Source organism: Lemur catta, chromosome 4 (genome assembly GCF_020740605.2).
Source record: "Lemur catta isolate mLemCat1 chromosome 4, mLemCat1.pri, whole genome shotgun sequence".
Taxonomy (NCBI): domain Eukaryota; kingdom Metazoa; phylum Chordata; class Mammalia; order Primates; family Lemuridae; genus Lemur; species Lemur catta.
The window spans coordinates 81,152,351-81,171,290 of record NC_059131.1 but is presented as its reverse complement, the minus strand read 5'-3'; the positions used below and the strand labels follow the sequence as shown (position 1 = coordinate 81,171,290).

General features: G+C 56.6%; 1 protein-coding gene across 2 annotated transcripts in view; it reads right to left on the bottom strand.

Annotated features, from left to right (window-relative positions):
- SH3RF3 (SH3 domain containing ring finger 3) overlaps nucleotides 1-18,940 on the bottom strand; it is a 321,276-nt gene that overhangs the window by 95,145 nt on the left and 207,191 nt on the right. For both annotated transcript variants that reach the window (XR_006734811.1, XM_045550375.1), the window contains exon 4: nucleotides 4,701-5,054. Coding sequence is in view for 1 of the 2 variants with exons in the window: in XM_045550375.1 (XP_045406331.1) it covers nucleotides 4,701-5,054 (354 nt within the window). In the remaining variant the exon portion in view is untranslated. The remainder of the gene's footprint in view (nucleotides 1-4,700; nucleotides 5,055-18,940) is intronic.

Sequence of the window (18,940 nt, the reverse complement as noted above, 5' to 3'; positions counted from 1 at the left end):
AGGCAAGAGCCTCTAAGGGCCGCTGCACTGGCTGCCAGGTTTCTGCCCCTGCCGTGGTCACTGGAGACATTCCACACCAGGGGACAGCAGTGTTCTCTGTACAGGGCCTGACAAATGCTCAGGCTTTGTGGCTCATACGATCTGTCACAACTATGAAGTACCCCTGCTGTGGCCTACAAAGAGCTATAGATGACATATAAATGGGCAAGTGTGGCCATGTCCTAGTAAAGCTTTGATTTACCAAAACAGGCAGAGAGCTGCACTTGGCCTACAGGGGTTTGCTGGTATCCCTGGGGGGAGGACACCAGAGCTGAGCCACCTGCCCATGACACGTGCAGTGTGAGATGTAAACGTCCACTGCTTTATGCCTCCGGGAGCGCGGGCTGCTTGTTACGTGGCATAGCCACCCACGCTGACTGACACGGGGCACTCCAGAGCTAACACTGTCCACTGAGCATCCATCCACAGGCAGTTTGGTGACTACTCAGTCACTTGCCTTTTTTGTGTGTGGTTATGAAGAAATTCTTCTAAAATATAAGTAATTATGTCCCAATTTGATCCAATAACCTTGATAAGCAAATATTTGGATTTCTAACAGCGGAGTTGGCCTGAGTAGCCTCTTCCCCACTCCTTTCCTCACAAAGCCCTCCGTCCCCCAGCAGAAAGCTGACGTGTGAGGCTACTCCATTATTCAGCAGGAACGGAGCTGACCCTCTGACCTCTCCAAATAGCAGGGAGCAAGAATTCCTAAGGGCTCACATATGAGCAGGACAGCCATCTGAGGTTCAGCCCCACTGCATGCCCCTGGGAGTTCTCAGCCGGACACCCGGCAGCTGTGTCCTCTCCGCAGCCATCAGCATGGATCTGAGGCCCACGGGGCACTGGGGAAGGCCACGCGGCCTTTTCAGTGCCACTCTGTTGTATGTGCAAGACCGTTCAGTGTGCAGTGCTATAAGGCGGGTCACGTGGCCCACTCAGGAAGAAAATCAGCATGTGCAAGCCCCACCAGGGGCCAGGCACGAGGACCCAGAGGTCAATGGCACACAGCTCTGGCCCTCAAGGACCTAGAAGCCCGGGGGTGTGGGGCAGCCATATGTATAAGTAACATTCCATGACAGACATGTGGGAGATCCTGCTGGCACAGACAGTGGGGAATTACCTGGCTGGTGGAGCGGTGGCATGGAGAGGAAGTGGACATTTCAGATGGCCTGGAGGGTGAGCAGGAGCCTTGTACACAGCGTGTGTGTGCTGAGTTGGGGACAGGATGAGCCCAGGGGCAGTGAGAAGGGACAAGGGCAGGCGCCGAGCTAGGGAGCCCAGGGTTTGTCTCGAGGCCGTGGGCGTACCCAGGAGAGAACCTCACTGTGGGAGATTCCGGAGGGAACCCAGAGTCAGAGTGTGGGAAGATGCAGGGTCCCGGCTCAGGGAACTTGAGGACGGTGGTGTTCCTCCTCCAGGTACAGGGAAGCCATTACACTCTCCTGCTGTGTGTGGAGGCCGAGGCACTTCTCCGGGGCGGGGGTGGGGGGGGGTGGGGGGTAGCCATCAGGTACAGTTAAAGTAGAGTCTGGTTTGGAAAAGGCACTGGCGGGCAGAGTCCAGACACACTGGGGTTTGGCGGCTGGCTGGAGTTCTGGGAAGGGCAGAACGCCCCACGGGGAGTGCACAGGATGGAAGGAGAAGGCAGGGGCATCAGTGTTCACGTGAGGGGCCGGGGCAGGGCTCACACCGGGGACAGTCACAGCAGCAGGAAATGGGGGGAGGCACCCTCAGCAGTGTGGGATGCGCAGAGGTCGGGAGGGTGGAGGTCAGGGTAGGACGGCAGGGAGTCCCGCATACCCGAACGAGGTCAAGTGCGTCAGCGTGAGAAAGGAAGGGGGCAGGGCCTTGGGTGGTGCTGGGAGGGGGCAGCAGGAGGGGGCAGTTGAGTCTGCATGGCCAGCAGTCTGGGCTGAGCCCCACCTCTGCGCCTGCGTCCCTCACACACAGGAGCCCAACCCGGCTCAGTCCACCTCCCCTCTAGGCCCTGCTCACCCACACTTCTGTCCCTCCCTGTCCCTTCAGAGCAGGTCGCTGGGACCCCGAGGCCCCAGCCTCTAGGATTTCCCACACGGCTCCGTGGAGCCCAGGGGGCTTCCTGAGAGGCGGCTGCTGCCCCACGGACACCCTGAGGCGGGGGAAGCACAAGTCCCCAGTGCCCTCACTCCCACTCCCCCACGGGAGCCCGGGGGGACGTGAGGCTGGGCCAGAATCGCCTTCCCTGTCTACTCCAGAGCTCCCTCCTTCCCCAGCCCCACTGTCAAAGCTAATTCAAATCCTCAGGGAACAAGATGGTGCACAAATTTATAAAAAAAAAATGTTCCCATCCAGCTCAGTGGGAAAAAATCTGTTCCCTTTCTGTTTTCTATGGCAGACAGCTGCCTGCAGAGCACCTGCTCCGGCCCACCTGCTGTCCGCACAGAGGCCATGGCACCAGGGGCCTTGTGCAGGTGAGGATGAGAGAAAGGAGAAAACTGGATCCTGCATCCATGTGTGCTGAGCCCACGACTCAGGGGCCTGAGGGAAAGTGGCAGAGAAGACACCCCTGACCCTCTGGGGACATGGCAGCAGCTGTGCTGAAGTCCACGGGCCCTTCTGGGCTCCTTTCTCAGAACGCCCAGGGAGCAGCCAGGGAGGGCAAGCCTTGGACAGGCGGCCCATGAATTACAGGACACGCAGACCAGGCACCCTGGGAGGTGGAACCGGCCTGGCAGTGCCAGGGCCAGCTTTGGCTGGGGTGACCCGCAGTAAGGCCCCCCATGCCCCTCCCTCACCAGCTCTCTCCCTCCCTCTGGTTGACAGGGGCCCCGAGTGCAGTGAGGGTGGCCTTCGTCGCCCAGGAGGAAGGAGATGAAGGACCTACCTGAGAGGTGCACAAGGCCAGCCCTGCTGCCTGCTCCCCTCCTAGGTCCTCCTGCCAAGCCTGGTACAACTCCGCCCTCTGGGGCAGAACTAGTCTCAGAACACAACTTCCACTGTCCACAACACCACAGCTGCCCAGGCAGGACCCAAGCCCTGAAACAGAGCGGTCACACCTCGTTGTCATTGACGATAGACAGCCCCGTGTCTGCTGCGCTTCCTCCTCAGCATCTTCAGGATGGTGGAGCAAAGAACAAGACCATCCTGAAACCGCTGCTGGCCGGCTCCCCCGGGGTGTGGGGCCAAGCTGGCCACCACAGAGGTGCAGTGCCTGTCACGGGAACTTACATACACTAGGCGCTCAAGGACAGCTTAGAGCTCAAGGACAGCTGAGAGTTTAGGCCCAGGCCGAGGGGTGGGGTTAGGGTTGCACCCTTCCCCTTACAGAAAATGCGCCAGCAGCCCCAAGGATTGTCCCCTGGGGAAAACGGGTCCAAGACGCAGGCTCTGGGAGCTTCCAAGCAGTGGGGCAGCCATGGGGACAGATGAGCACGCAGGTCATGACCAGCAAATGCTCTGGAAGGCACAGCACCCATTCCAGACCACGGCCTCAGCCACCAACAAGAACCAGCATTTGTGTGTATACAGATGAGTGTGTACCCACCACTGCGTGGGTGTGCATGGGTGTTTATGTGTATATGCATATGCTTATGTGTGTGCACGTGTGTGCACGTGCTCAGGTGTATGTGTGTGCACACGTGTGTGTACTTGTGTATGTGTGTAGGGGCATTTTTAGACTGACACATCTAGATGAAATTGCCATTCTCTGGAAACTCGGCTGTTGTTCTAAGGACAATTCTCTTTGTGAAGTTACCTGAGTTACATATAACTTTGAAAAAGGTGGTTCTTCCCCAGCCAGTTGCTCATTGGTGTTTTCTCCAGTATAGCCCATAGACTGGTGCCCTTGTTCTGAGGCAGGTCCAGGGAAGCCAGAGGTGCCCCTGGAGGGACCATGGGGTCAGGTGGCGGGTGGGCCATTGGGTGGGAAGGTGAGAGCAGACAGAAAGGGCATGTCACTGCCAGGCTCCCCTGTGCTCATCTGCACCGTCCTGCGGGAGGCTGGGGGTACAGCACGGGAATGTGGCTGCAGGGCCACCCTGCCGGGACCTCAGAGACCGCCGCCCCCACAGCCTCTGCAATATTCATCAAGGAGAAACTTTCCCACCTTTCCCCTGTATATGCCACTGTGATGGGTTTTGCCAGAGGTACAGATAAGTTAATTACTTCATATCATTCTTTAAGTGCTTTGCTTTGGTCACTTAAATTTACAACTAGTAGAAATGGAATCAATGTCACATCTGGAAATAGAAGATACCTCTAGAAATAACAGTAACAAAAATACTAAGCAATGTGGTTAGTTCTGGCTCTGAGCTCTGGCCTTTCTCCCTCTGCTGGAAGGGAAATCAGCAAGTGTGGGAGACTCCCCTGGGACACAGGCAGACAGCTGTTGCGCCAGCTGAGACCAAGACCCGTCTCACGAGGTGATGGATGTCACTCAAACACCATGTCCCTGGACCATTGAGAATCACCCCCTCCGAGCCATGGAGGGTGTGTTCACATGTCTATCAAGGCTTCGGGGGGCCCCGATGCCAGGCAGCAAGGAGGAAACCCCAGGTAACCCCAAAGGGCAGTTCTGGGGTGGATTCCTTTGTGCTGGTGCAGGAACTGGGGCCACCGAGCACGCAGGTGAGGGTGGAACCCAGAGGACCCAGGGACACGGGCCCCAGCCCGTGGGATGTTACCTGGGTGGGAGCAGCGCAGGACAGATGAGCCAGGTCCCCGATCCTGGCGGCGGCCCGGGGATCGCTGGAGCTGATCAGCACCGGGGCGCTAATTTCCATGGAATGCCTGTGGCTGGTGGCCTGGGAAGATCTGTGTGTCACGCTGAGCGAGGTGAAGGAGTGGCGTTTCTTGGCATTCTTCTTGCCATCCACACGCCGCTGAAAGGCACTGACTGCCCCTGTGCTGCTTAACGTGGGCCCCGGGGCCAGGCTGGCCACAGCACCGGGGTCAGAGGGCAAGGAGGCGTGGCAGCCGGACGCAGCAGCTGGGCACGGCTTGTCCATCTCAATGAGCTGCTTGGCGGAGTCGTTGAGCTAAGTGAGAAAGGGGAGAGGGGAGGCTTCATTAAATACCCCACACGCTGCCAGCTCCGGCCCTCTCCCGGCCGCACTCCCACTCACACACAGGCAGTGTGCTCACACCGGTCAGATGTTGCTAACGGTGGCTTCCACATGAGTGGTGCAGTTAAGACAGAAGAGCGGCTGGCGGGATGTCTACGGATTTTATTGAAAACGCTTTCTAGACCAGCTCAAAGTCCCCTGGAGCCAGGACAGAGAAGAGGGGCCTCGCAAAGTAGAGAGGGGTGTTTTCCAGGGGCTGCTCCTTGCTGGCCCCGATCTGTCCCAGTGGCCAGCCGTGCTGGGGTGTGAGGTGCAGCCCTGGGGACAGCGAGTGACGGGAGGCAAGAAGGGAAGGAGGCCCCCGGCACGCAGCAGGATGGCAGGTTCCTGGCATGCCCTGCGCAATGCCGTCACTTCAGAGATTTCCAGGCACGGGACCAGGATGCACTCTGGCTAGTGACTGCGGTGGCAGGGGCGTCTGCCATGGTCAGCGTGAACCAGGGATGCTGTCAAGCCCCAGATGCTGACCTGAGCTCCTCCCAGTAGTCTGTCAACTGGAGGATACAGCAAGGACTCAGGACACCACTCCTTCCCAGCTCTCCCACCTGCTCTACAAAACACCAGGCATTTTTTTGTTTTATTTTGTTTTGTTTTTGCAGTGTAGAGTTTGACAAAAGTCTGGTCCTGTGTGGTGCCTATCGGGAAAGGTGACATGAAGGTTCTAGTCTGTGAGTAACCCAGGAATAAATAGCCCAGGCTGGCTGAGCCGAGCCTTCCCCAGGTGCTGTCACCTGGAGGGGCTGACTGGCCTGGACACACCCCCAGGGGAAGATCCAGGAGTCACGCAGCCCTGGGGGCATTAGCTGTGGGAAGCACATGCTCCCCCTGCACTTGCTGTGGGGGTCTGGTGGGGCCCTGGGTTAGGTGACTGGTCAATTCACCGTCTATTAGCCATGACTTCCCTGACTCCTACACCTGGAGGAAGCTTTCACTCAACGTGTCTGATGGAGCCCCTTTCTTAGGGTGTAATTGGCTCAACCTAAGCCTAAAGGGGGGATTTGCAGTGATTTGAAGGAATAAAGTAGAGGAAACTATTTATTATGTATATAGAGGTGGCCAGGAAGAAAATGCAACGCTGGAATCAGCTTGGGATTGTCTCCACAAGATGAGTTAAATAAATGCCACCATGCCAGGTAAATGCCTGCAAGACTCTGTTCCTCCTCCCTCACCTTCTCAGAAGTAGCAAAAGAAAGTGAGGCCCTTGGGTGGATGGCCCTTGGGTGGACGGCCCTTGGGTGGACCGCCCTCGAGAAGCACAGAGCCCAGCAGGGGCGCACTTGAGCTGTCTCTTTGTGTTTTCTCCTCGCCAAACAGCAGCTGTCATGGGGCTCTGGGCCCCAGCAGGGCCGACACACGTTATCTGTCAGGGTCACTCCTTGGGGCTGGGGCCACCCAGGCTGTGTGCTGTGGGGGCACCGCAGAGGCACCAAGGCGAGTGTCCTGAGGTTCCCACCAAGGGCCTTCCAGAAGCTGCAGGTGGGCCATGGTGGGGCAGTTCAAAGCCTTCCTGGGGAAAATGGGACTCTTCAGGGTCTGGAAGGGTGCACCGGATTCCGAAGGGGAGAGAGAAAGGCAGGGAGTCTGGGAAACTCAAAAGGTGGGAAGACCACAGCAGGCAGCCAAGGTCTGTGTGGAACCTGCTGTGGAGCCGCATTCCCCCCGTGGGAGCCACACCTGCTTCCTGGGCCAGGCACGGGCCCGTCTGTGGCGCCCTGCTCTCTGCTGGGCCCTGCAGGGGCTGGAGCCAGCAGGTGCTGTGGCCCAGGAAGGGCCAGTCCCCCACATGCACCGCGTGAGGCCCACTCCCACAGGCAGTGGAGTCTGCCGTGGGCCTGGTCTGGGAAACTTCCCTTGATCCTGCGAAGCGCTGAAGGGGACGCCAGGTCTCACTCCGCACGTGCTACTAGCGTCTGCAGCTGACAGTACCTCGATGACTTAAAAACCAGGAAGCTCTGCTGGGATTCCGTGGCTGAGGAAGGGCGGCCCATCACTCTCTGGCACCAGCGCAGTGGCTGGAGGTTCCAGCTGCCTTCAGAGCCCGCCCAGGCACACGGCTGTCGGCATCTCCACTACAAATACCTTTCTTTCACAGGAAGGTTATGAAAAACTCACTCCAGGCTCCAAAACGTGTGATCTAAATCCAGGATTATTTCCTTTGAAATGTTTCCTCCAACCAGGCTCAGCCGTTGCGCTGTATTTCATGGCTTTGTTCATCTGCCTCCTTGTAAGTGCTACTCAAAGAAACAACCAGCGTCCGTTCCTTCCCGCAGCCCTCCGTGGGGCACCCTAGCTACCCCGGGGCTGGCTTCCTAAGCCCCAGTGTCTGTCCCTCCTGGCAGGGCCCAGAGGAAGACGGAGAAGCAGGCAGCAGCGAGCACAAGGCCTTTCATTCATTGGCATCGAGACACATTCCGAACACCACCTGCCACGCGTCTCCACTGGGAACGTCATTGTATAGAAATAATGGCAACGATAACTGCAGCAGCTGGGTGAAAACGATTCCCTTCTTCCCCAGAGGAACAGAGCTAGAGTGTCCCACTTAGTGTCCCTGTGACTCTGTGGAGTGGCATTAAAAACTCCATTTTCAAAATTGGGGAATACAGGCGCCAGCTGGTCAGTGAACACACATCCACAACAGACGGGGCCGTGATTTGACTGACAGCAGAGATTTCCAGCTCCCTGTTCTCATCCAGTGGCCACAGCAGCCAGCAGCACCACTGCTCCTGGCCCCTTGGCAGTGCCGTGGGTCACCGAGCTCCGGGCAGCCACCAGCACGTCCCCCCAATAGGCTGCTTACAGGCGACCACGCCACACCCCCTTATGGTGGAGAACGAGGGTGTGAGAGGCCACCGCCCTTCTCTCTCAAGCTTAACAAGCCAAGCCACGGTGGGTGCCAAAGTGAGAGCAAATAAACATCCACTAAGACAGGTGGTTTCCACAGACGGCAGGACAAAGAGAGCACCTGCCTCCAGGTGGTGCATCCTCAACGTTCCACGGACAGCTCACGTCCCGAACATCCCTGCAATAGCTGCCAACGAAGGACCCTCCCGGGAAGAGAAGCAGTTTGGTTATATCTGATTGACTCATGTTTGCTTCTGGGACAAGCAGCTCTCGTTGGATTCTCAGCAGGGTTGTCTCCTCCTGCCCCGCGCAGTGAGCGTTGCTGTGACAGTCCAGAATGGACCAATTCGGAGGTTCTCAACATGCGGATCCATCTCTGCACACATGAAACCAGCCCACCAGTGGAGATGGTGGCTTTCCAGAGTGGACACACATGGTGACCAGCAGACACTGTGCGCTGGCAGGACGCAAATGGCTGCAGCAGCTCTGTGACTCAGTCCTGGGGCAAAACTTGTCCTGGGAAGCTGCCACCGTCTTCCCAGTAAGCTCCACTCAGTCACATCGCAAAGAAGGCCCTGCAGCTGTTGGCACCGGTGCCATCCCAACCTGAAGGCTTCTCACTGGCCACCCACATCCTCATGCACCCACCCGACACCCTCACCTGCCAGCACCTGCCCCTGACGGCGGCTCCTGTGCCAGCCGGTTAGGAACAGCCACCTTGTCACTCTCCACGTTGGTGCAGATCACCTGGCCCACAGGCCTCCATGCTGCTGGGGAAGCCAGCAGGCCCTGCCGTCCCCTCCGTGGGCTGCAGCACCACCTTACCTGGCGCAGGGGACCCTGGCCAAGAAGCCACATGTCCTGGGGAGGCCGAGGAAACAATGAAGGTCAAAGGATGTTCCCCACTTCCCCCCACAGCCAGAATGCTAGAATGTTCTGTGCTGGCTGCCAACTGTGAGGGGTGGGGCATGGTGGGGTGGCCAGTGCCTCCTGGGATCCTGCAGAGGGGCGCACCCTCCCCTCAGATGCTCATCTGGAAATAAGAGGCTCCATCCGTGTCGGGAGGTCACCTGATCTGTCGGTCAGCTGGGTGCCTCCTTCCCACACAGACAGGCGCACACACAACCAACGCGCCCAAGAACTACGCTGTGGATTATTTTTTTTATGGATACAGAAGATGTTTCCAACTTCCATACAAAATGGAAGCAAAATGGTAGCACCGACATTTTCGAAGTTTTGACGAGTTTCTCCTTTATCCTGAGGACTGTCTCCGGTTCCTGGACAGGAAGGCCCCATCCCAGGTGCGCCCGTCCCACACTGTAGGGGCCACCCCACCGTGCATGCTCCTGGGACAGAAAGGACAGGCTGGTGCCATGGCTGCCTCTCGGCTTAGCAACGCTCTTCCCATGACTTTGGCTGACTTTACTAGCTTAGCTGTGATATTCCTCCATAACCACCATCCAGCCACAGAACCATCTAGAAATGTAAGGAGAACTGAAGAGTTCCTTCTATTTACCATTTAAATGGTTCCATGGAATGGCCTCTTGAACTAGCATGAGCTGTAGCATCTTGGCGGCACCCGAGGGTGGGGCCCAGGCTGAGCAAAGAGCACCCCCTCCCTCCGCAGGCCACGTGAGCCACAATCTCCCGTGGCAACAACAGCCAGCCCCAGCCAGCCCGGGACGTGGGTGATGGGTCCAGGCTGGGCCAGAGCACGGTTACCCCAAATCACTAGGTCTGACCCAGAGGACTTTAAACTGAATGTACGCAGGAGGAAGTTTTTTTTTTTTTTTTTAAGAAGTAAGATGAGGGAGGAGAGTAGACACAACACAAAGGAAGAGCAGTGTGGTGGCAGGTGCCCCGCAGGTCACAGGAAAAATTACAGGAAGTAGCTGCCCTGACCCAGCGCAGGGGAAGAACCACTTCAGCATGGAGTGACGGGGCCTGACTGCCTTCGGAGGGAGGGAACGTGTCCCGAAACCCACATCTTCATGGAAATCCAGGAAGCCGAGGGTGCCGGCTGGGGGCAAGTGCTCACAGTTTAACAAGAAGGCAACAAGTGACTCTTTTCAGAGACGTGCCATTCAGACGACAAATACCAAGCGAGCATCTACCATGCCCCGGCTCTCAACACAGACCCCAGCTGCTATTTCGGTGTGGACTGAAGCACGCGGGGATCTTCGCACAGAGCCAGTTCCGGCATAATAGGTGTGGGTGGTGCCCTCGTTCCTGCATTTCCACAAGCTCCCAGGAGGGACACAGACTGGAGGCTGTTCCTCATGGACCCCACTCCAGCAGCAAACTTCTAGAACAGCGCTAGCCGGCTCAGCTTCACAACAGAAGCTCCCTCCTTGGGAAGCCCCCAGGGCCACAGACGTGTGTCCTGGAGACTCCTGCTGGCCTCTGCCTTCTGTTGCTGCTCCCACCCCATGCTGGTCATCGGCCTCTTAGGCCTTAGTGCCTCACAAACTCAGGAATGGGTGAAGAATGGCCTTTACTTCCTCAAATTTCCATTGGAAGAAACCTCGGGAGCTTCTGCCTCACTGAGCTAGGCAGGCAAAGATGGCTAGGATATTCTTTGATCAACATTTCTTTAGGAGACTAAGCCCTCAGCAGGATAGGTGGGGAGGGAAGGATTCCCTTCAACCCTGGCCCCCTGCCTTCCTCATAGACTGCCTGCATCCCAGATGTGTGTGGCACATACCTACAGCCTTTTGAGGAGAAAGTCTACCAAAACCGGAGCCCTTGCTGGTTAGAAGCAAGTGGCCTGGTGACGACCCCTGGCCAAGCACATCTGAGATCCACCTTCATCCCCACACATGCTCATCTGACCCTTACAACAAATATCTGAGGCCACAGCAACATGGCCATTTTACAGACGAAGAGACCGAGGGTCAGAGGTTCAGTGACGTGTTCTAAGTCACACAGTGAACAAGCAGCATGATGGCCACTGCTCGTAGCTTTTCTGCTACATCTCATAGGATCCCATCACTGCAGAGCACAGAGGGTTTTCTCACCTTGCTACATCTCTAGGTTAAAGTGATGACTGTATTCACTGAGGTATGCCTACACCCTTAGCAATTGGGAGGGGTTGGGTTCATTTTAGAGATTCAAATGTTGGAGGATGTGCTGGGGGCAGGTGCTGCAGGTTAACTGGAGGAGGGTGGCTGGAGAGTTCTCAATGGGAAAGTAACCTGGGAGCCAAAATCTGAACAAGGCGCAAGAAGGAGCCAGCCCCACAGCATCTGGGGAAGGGCGCTGGGGAGGTGGGAACAGCACGTGCAAAGTCCCATGGTAGAAGCTGGCTGGAGCGTCTGAGAAGGAACGAGGAGGCCAAAGGGGCTGGAGCAGATGCGTGGGTAGAAATGAGGTCGGCATGATGGGGTCAGATGCGGCCTGGGCTCCCGGGCTTCTGGGAGGTGTTGGCTGTCTTGAGTGAGATGGGGACATGGGAGGGCCTGTACTAACACAGGGACAGGATAGGACCCCCCAGACACTGTGCTAAGTAAAGACTGTAGGGGGTGAAGCACTTGAAGCAATCATGTTATTGGAAAATTCTCACAATTCAATGAAAAAAAAAGCAAGATAGAAATACTGATACAGCACAATCCCAAATTTGTCTCAAATATATGTAAATTTATACATAGAAAAGAATAAAGGAAATGGAACAAGATTCTAACAACATTTCATTTCATTCTTTTCCTATATGTATATTCATATTTACTAGTAGGATTATGGGTGATTTAAATTCTCTTCTTTACATTTTTATGAATTTTCCTAGTTTGAAAAATAGCCAAGTATTATTTTTATAATCAGAAAAAGTCACTGAAAACAAAACAAAACGAAAGAGCAGATTAGGCCGGGATCTCCACCGAGACATCCACCGGGAGACTCCCAGTCATGGCCATAACAGATATTTTTTCCACTTTTTCCATTTTGAACAAACAGTGAGATGCTGTAAGAGCTGCGGTGTTTCAGTTTTGTGAGAATGCGGTCACTTTTAAGAGCGTGATGTTTCAGGCAAGGTCTAGCCAAGGTTTCTTCTTCTTCGGTTGGTTTGGCTCAAGCCCAGCTGATGGCCCACGTCGGACTCCTGGGGGGGACTCCAGAATCACGGGGCGGCCTCCAGAGAGCTTCGGAGAGCTCAGAAGGCGGTGAGGGACTGCCGGGGCCGAAAGGGAAGGAAGCGGAAACCCAGAGAGGGAGCAGCAGGCCCTGGTCGGGCAGCAAACCACGCCAGGCCCCCATCAGCATTCTGCCTTCTGGCTCTGTGTGCTGCCTGCCCGCCCCCCCCCACCCCCCCGACTGTTTTTCCAGCAAATCACAGAAACCACATGATTTCAGCTGTAAATTCTCAGTGTGCATCTCTAACAGGCAGAGAGATCCACAGTCACCAGGCCACCCTCAGTGACTAGGGAGGCAGCTGGATGCCCGGGTCGTTTCCTCTTTCCCTCTCTCAGCTCTGTCCACGGGAGCAACTCCAGCCAGCGGTTGGTTTTTCAGCCTCAACACTCTTTTGGGTAGGGGTCCACGGTCTGTGCTTTGGAGGGAGAGAACTAGCAAGTTCCTTTGCTTCCAGAGTGAGCTACATGCTTCTACTGAGATGCATCAGTCATGAAGCTAACCCTGTTTCCTCCTCTCAGAACCACCTCATTTCTCAGCTGGGTCTAAGAGCAGATGTGAAGAACTGCAATGACTGAAACCCCAACAGCAACCCAATACGTTTTCCCCTAAGGGGTGTATGTAAGAACAGGTGAACACATGAACTGAGTTGCAAATTCAGCAATAAGAAATACAAACGAACTGTAGAGAATTTCAGCCACACACCCATACCCTTCTAAATATGACAGGGTCTATGGAAACATGCATTTACCCTCCTGAGCTTGTTTTTTGTCCCCAGATGAGGCTGCAACCCCGACACACGGTCCACTCAGGCCTGGCCAGCCCCAGAGGTCTGAGTGCCCAGGGGCTGCTCCTTGTCCCCCTCATTCACGTGGCGACCTCGGGCTCTGCCCCCAGCGTGGTGGTTGTCCCTCCCCTGAAAGCTGGGATTATCTCAGACGGCTCCCCTGCCCTGCACAGTTCAGGGAAACTCACTCTCCGAATGATGGTTTTCCTCCACACTGAATGAAACATGAGACTATTCCAAATTGTTTCTTTTAAGAAGGTTGAAGTTCTCTTTTCTCTGTTCATATCACAGCCTGAAACACAACACTCTAGCAGTAAAATGCAATTCTTTATGAGACTTGGGGGTCTCTTACTGCTCTCTACAGAGTGACACGGGAGTGACTTAGGGGTCACTGGGGTTTTTGCAGGGCGAGAAAATGAAAGTTATGGTAATAACCATTTCTGACTCATGGTCCTCACTCTGTTCTGGGCTGTTCACTTTCGTCTCCAATGTAATCCTCGTAGGAACCCTGTGAGGTAGGTGAGGTTGTTACACCCACTACACAGATGAGGACACTGAGGCACAGGGAGATTAAATGACATGCCGTGCGTCTGGTGAGTGACAGAGCTGGGCTGGAGCCTGGTGGGCTGGCTTGTGCCCCCTCTGCCTGATTGCCTTGATGCCAAGGTGGGAGGGGCCTGGCCCATCACGGGGCAGAGGAAGGGGCCCAACAAGGCCGGCACACCAGGCAGCGGGCAGCACTAGGGCACGCAGGGAGGATTCGGCCAAGTGGACCCCAGGGGTACACTGCAGCGAGGAGTCTGCATTTACTGTAAGAGTGATGGTCCCACCGGGGGCCTTAAGCGAGAGTGAAGCGCCTGTGTTACCTCTGCAGAGACGGTTCCTGGTGCGGCTGCTGTGAGCGTGGACCGTGGGGAGGGGAGACAGGGGGACCCAGCTGGAGCCTGGGGTTGGGGCTGCCCCGAGGCCGTCTGCCCACACCCCAGGGCCCCATGGGGTTCCTACAACCAGAGCTTGAAAACTTAGTCTATAAGGTTCTCTCCCTGTTCATTTTACACCCTCAGAGCTCACCCAGGCAATGGCAGGGGTGGGCTTGGGAATGGCCAGGACGTGGCCAGGACGAGTCAGTGGACATGGGGTCAGGGGTCAAGGGCACTGAGAAGGGAGGGTCCTGGAAGGGTGACCCCAGACCCAACCTGGAGCAGATGGTGAAGTTTCAGAGGCTCTGCCTCCTGCTGCCCCCCACCTGTGCCTGCTGCTCAGTCACCCAGGCACGTCCCTCAGCTGCTGCCCAGCTTGGGCCACCGCCAGGCCTGCCCCTTCTCTTCCTTCCCCCCAAAGGCCAAGTGTCCCCACCGAGACTGTGGGAACTCCTCCCCACGTCCCTGTGCCCCTTTCCCAGGATGAGTTTTCTCCACAGAGGATGTAATTCCCTCCAGGATTTGCTTCCTTCACTGTGTGCGTCCTCCCACACGAACCCGGGTCTCAACATGCTTCTCTGCTCTGTGCAGGCTGCGTCCCCACGGCCTGGCCCGCAGTGGGGGCTCAAGGAATGGATGACACAGGGACAACCAGTGGCCAGAGAAGGCCAGTGTGGAGGGCACCCCACGGCGAGAACATACTCTTCCAGAAGGACTCAGCCACCAGCAGAGACCTAGAGGGGAAGGGGCAAGCTGACCGCCCGGTGGATGGCAGTGGTCCTGGCGGGGGCAGCAGGTGTATTTCTGTTTTACGGTTGAAATCGAGAGGATGAATAAGGCTGCCATTTGCTCTCCTCGGAGATGCCAGCATGGTGGGTCCCCCCACCCTAAGGCTGTGATAGAGAGGACGGGCTGCCTTCATTTGTAAGCAGCCAGCCCGGACACAAGTGTTTGTGACAACCAGCAAGCGCCTGGACTCGCATCAGAATGGTTTCCCGGGGAACCAGGTGCTGCTCTGCAGGGCACTGAGGGGGCCTGGGCACAGGGGCAGGAAGGACACATCCCGGAAACAAGACATCTGGAACACGCAGTTGATAACCCAAGCTCTGTCTCCCGACAGAAAGCGAGTCCTCAGTCGCTTCAAACCAGAGCCCGTAATTGCTCCCACGTTGAAGGACCTGACAGATGCGAGAGCAGCAGACAGCGGCCGTGCGCGCCTGCGTGGGCTGAGCAGAAACAGGATGAAGCCAGAGTCTGCCGCCTTCCTCATCTGGCACCACTGGTTGAACTGAGGTGGCTTCAGAGGATCCCCCAAGATGTGCATGCACAGTGCGAGCACTTACCTGACCTGAATCTTAAACGTGCCCCGGCCCCCAGGATCAAGCGCCCTCTCCTTTCCAGACAGGAAGTGTTAGCGACAGGTAACTCGGCAGAGGTACATAAAGACAAGCACAGCATGCGTCCAAGTGGCCGGAGTGTTATCTTGGTCACAGTCCACGGTGAAGAGTTAGAACCAGCGGTGAGGCAGCAGCTCCGAGCTGCAGGACACGTCCCCCCACAGACTTGGTCTCCTCTGGAACGAAGACGCTAGAGACCCTTGTGACCCCCAGGGACTCCAGATGGGCATATTTGGTTCCGGCTGTAAAACTGGACGTGCCGTGCCTTCTGCAGTAAACACAGCCCTGGACCTCAGCCAAGAAACTCTCTGTTGTCACCAAATGGGCACCCAGATGCCAATCTCTCCACGCCTACGTGTGCTCTCATCTCACATCTGGAAAACTGCAACCACCAGCGAGGCCTGCCCGAGGAGGGGGTGGCCTCAGAGGCAGATCTCTGCCAGGCCAGGCCCGTCCTCGGGGCTGCGGGGAATCTGACAAAACAAGTTTCCTTCCAACTTCTCTACATGTGGATGGGGTTGAGACACCCTCCCGCCAGACGGTTGTGGTCGGAAGACTCGGGAAGGAGGTGAGCCTGGAAGACTGTGGTCCACATGTTAATCCACAAAAGGGTCGCTGGGAAGAGACACTGCAGGTCAGACTGCTGTAGGGTTTGCAACCCAGCCGCAAAGTGCTTCCTCACTGGCATTCCTGAGAGCAGAGGACGTCTGTGGTGCTGACTTCAGAGTCTGGCATGGAACCCCTGATCGCTGTGGGCCCCGTTTGGGGCTGGCCGCGGGTTGTCGCCAGGAGAATGAAGCGCATCCCCTCTCCCCAGGATGTTCTGAAGATGAGATGGCAGATGGATGTAAGAATGTTCTGGAAGCGTTTGAAGATGTGCCGGGGCAGTGTTCCACGGGAAGGTCCCTGAGAGGACTGTGACGCCGTGTGTAGGGTGAGGTGGCAGGAGCCAGGATGCGGTGGGTGGTTTGAGGTTACAGGGGGGCTGTTTCAAGGTCACTGTGGCGGAGGAACACAGCCGGAGGAGGGAGGCGTGTGCTAAATGTGGAGAGCGCAGACGTGGCGGACGAGGAAAGGCCCTGGGCTGGGCGCGGGGGGTGCGGGGCCTGGTGAGCTCTGCCCCGTGTGCCCTGTGGACCAGCCACCTCCGCCCCAGCCTCAGCTTGGCCCCGCCGCAGCGGGCTCTCCCTGGCTGGGCCCGGAGCTTTCTGGGTGACGCCGATGCTCACTAAGGTTTGCCAACCACAGCCTGGCTGCTCGGACAGGAAAGGCACAGGTGAGAAGATGAGAACGTGGAACGTGGAGAGAGGTGCCAAGTCCAGGCACCGCGTTGACAGCCACGGTGCTGGAGGCGTCTGCACAGTGGGCCCAAGGCGGTCTGCAGAGGCCGGGTCTGGGGAGCCGGTGCCCTGGGCGCGGAGCGTGGGAGGACAGGGCACGCTGGGGCCACAGGGCCCAGCGGGGGGCTCAAGGTGGGAGAAATTAACCCCACGACTGACCTACGGGGCCTGTGGGAGTATTACTGCACATACGAGCCGTGCGTGCGTCGTGGTGAGGAAGAAACACAGCTGGGGCCTGAGGTGAAAATGGTGTAGACAAACGTCAGCATGCTGTCATTTCCCCCAGGCCCCAGGTGAGTGGCTGGATGCAGCCTGTCCCAAGGCCGACTTCGGGTGCAGCTGCCCCTGGGCTGACAAGTTTTCTGTCCCTGCTGGTCTCTGGAAGAGGCTCCTTGAAGCCTCTCTCACTGGCTTCAGATCCAAAACAGGGCTGTGCCCTCAGCAAGCACATCACTAAATCCCGCTGGTAAACCGCGTGGGGGAAACCCTTCCTGAACCGCTGTGTCCCACACTGCCGCTTACAGCCAACACAGAGTTCGCTCCTAATTACTGAAACAGTCAGCAGAGGGGAACCACCGGTCTGCGTGTGCACTTCCTTGCAGTGCCAAGGACCAGCGCCAAGGACTGAGGCAGGGGCTCAGAGGTCCTGGATCAGCACCTGGGCTCTCCAGCCTCGAGGTCCCCAGGGACACTTACGAGGTGTGCTGCCCCCCATGCAGGAGGCAGGGCACGCTGTGGGCAGGGATCCCTGGCTGCGTTGGGTCCGGTACGACCAAACCTCACAAACTACGGCCTGAGGCTCCATTTCCCCTGGGCCTGGGCCCCGCTCGTGGCCAAAACTCTCAGGCTGCAGTCAGGGCTGTCACCGTCCCCACAGAAGCTTCTGGGCTGTGGGTGAGGACCGAGGACTTACTAGTCCTGCCAAGGCATTCTAGAACATGCTGAAAGCGCCTAGCTAAGACCATTCAGAAATGGTCAGCGGGCCATTCCCCATACTTGATTAGTTCTGGAAACCACTGGCCCACAACCCCACTGCCCGCCTGCCTGGGCCAAGCACTGTGCCGGGACCAAGAAGGGGAAGAACTGCATGTTCTGGGTCTGGCTCGGAAGGGCAGTTAGGGAAGCAAAACAGTAACAGCAACAAGACACTCAGCAACTGTGGAATGTAAGATACTATGCTACAAGATGTTGCTCTCACAGGTAGTTCAAGAAGCTTAAAGAAGAGAGAAATCTGGGCAAGGTGGTAACTGTGTACCTACTATTTTTGTTGGGGGCAAAAACCAAACCAAAACAAAACAAAAAACAACAACCCAGGATAACACACGTGCATGTGTGGATCACGTCTTGGGGATCCGATCCCAGCAGGAAGATGCACAGACCCCGAGACGCTTTCACTCATTTCTTAATCCTACTGAAGGGTGAGGGGAACAGTGGGTTGTTGGTGAAGGCAGAACATGGTGCTTGTTTTCCCAGAAAGGTCTAAGAATTTGCCTCCCAGACCAATTTGCTCGGATGCAGACACAAGGGCAAACACCAGGAGACGCCCTGTGGGCAGTCCCCACCCACGGGTCCCTGCCTCTGGCCTTCCTCACCCAGGGTGCTTCACCCCTCAGGAGTGCTCTAAGTTTTCACGGAGGCACAGCCCACACCTGGACACAGAAACGCAAGCACGATTAGTTGCACGCCAAGGGGTGGAGGGTCACAGGCTACCCAGTGCTGCAGAGGCTTGTAGGAAACAGACGAGGACGTGCGACAAGAACAACAAGGTGGAACTCCTAACAAACCTGTGTCTCTTCCCAGTGTTACCTGGCAGAAATCCCTGAGTAGTTTCCTTCCCATTTCTTCCGCATCACCTCTAATGTGGCATATTCAGTGTGTCCTGAGGGTGAACTGAGGAGGCAGCAGCCACGCCTGATTGGCAGGAGTGGAGGAAACACCGGCTGTGGAACCAGCAAACCCACTGGCTCACCCCGAGGGCGGGACACGGGGGATGCTTGGAGCGTGTCAGAACCAGGCTCCCCAGTGAATGATGGCCTCAAAGACTTTGTCAGTTCCTCGCCTAAGGAAAAACTGGATTATTTACTCCTGGCACTGAAGTTGGGGAGATTCAGCACTGGAGAACCACAGCTGACCTATGGATTTTCTCTTCTACCAAAAATACCTTGTGTTCTAATTTTCTGACCTTTATTTCAAAATTCCTAAAGCATCACTGGTAACATGCAGTGAGCCAAGGTGGAATAACAGGGGTCCTATTTACCCTCCTGCCCTGAACACTGAAAACAAATCCATAAAACATGGTTTTCAGACATGGGACATCGGAAAGCACAGGACAGTAATCTCCAAGAGGCGGAGTCCGTGAGGTGGGCTCTGGTGTCGTCTCTGGGCTCTCCGG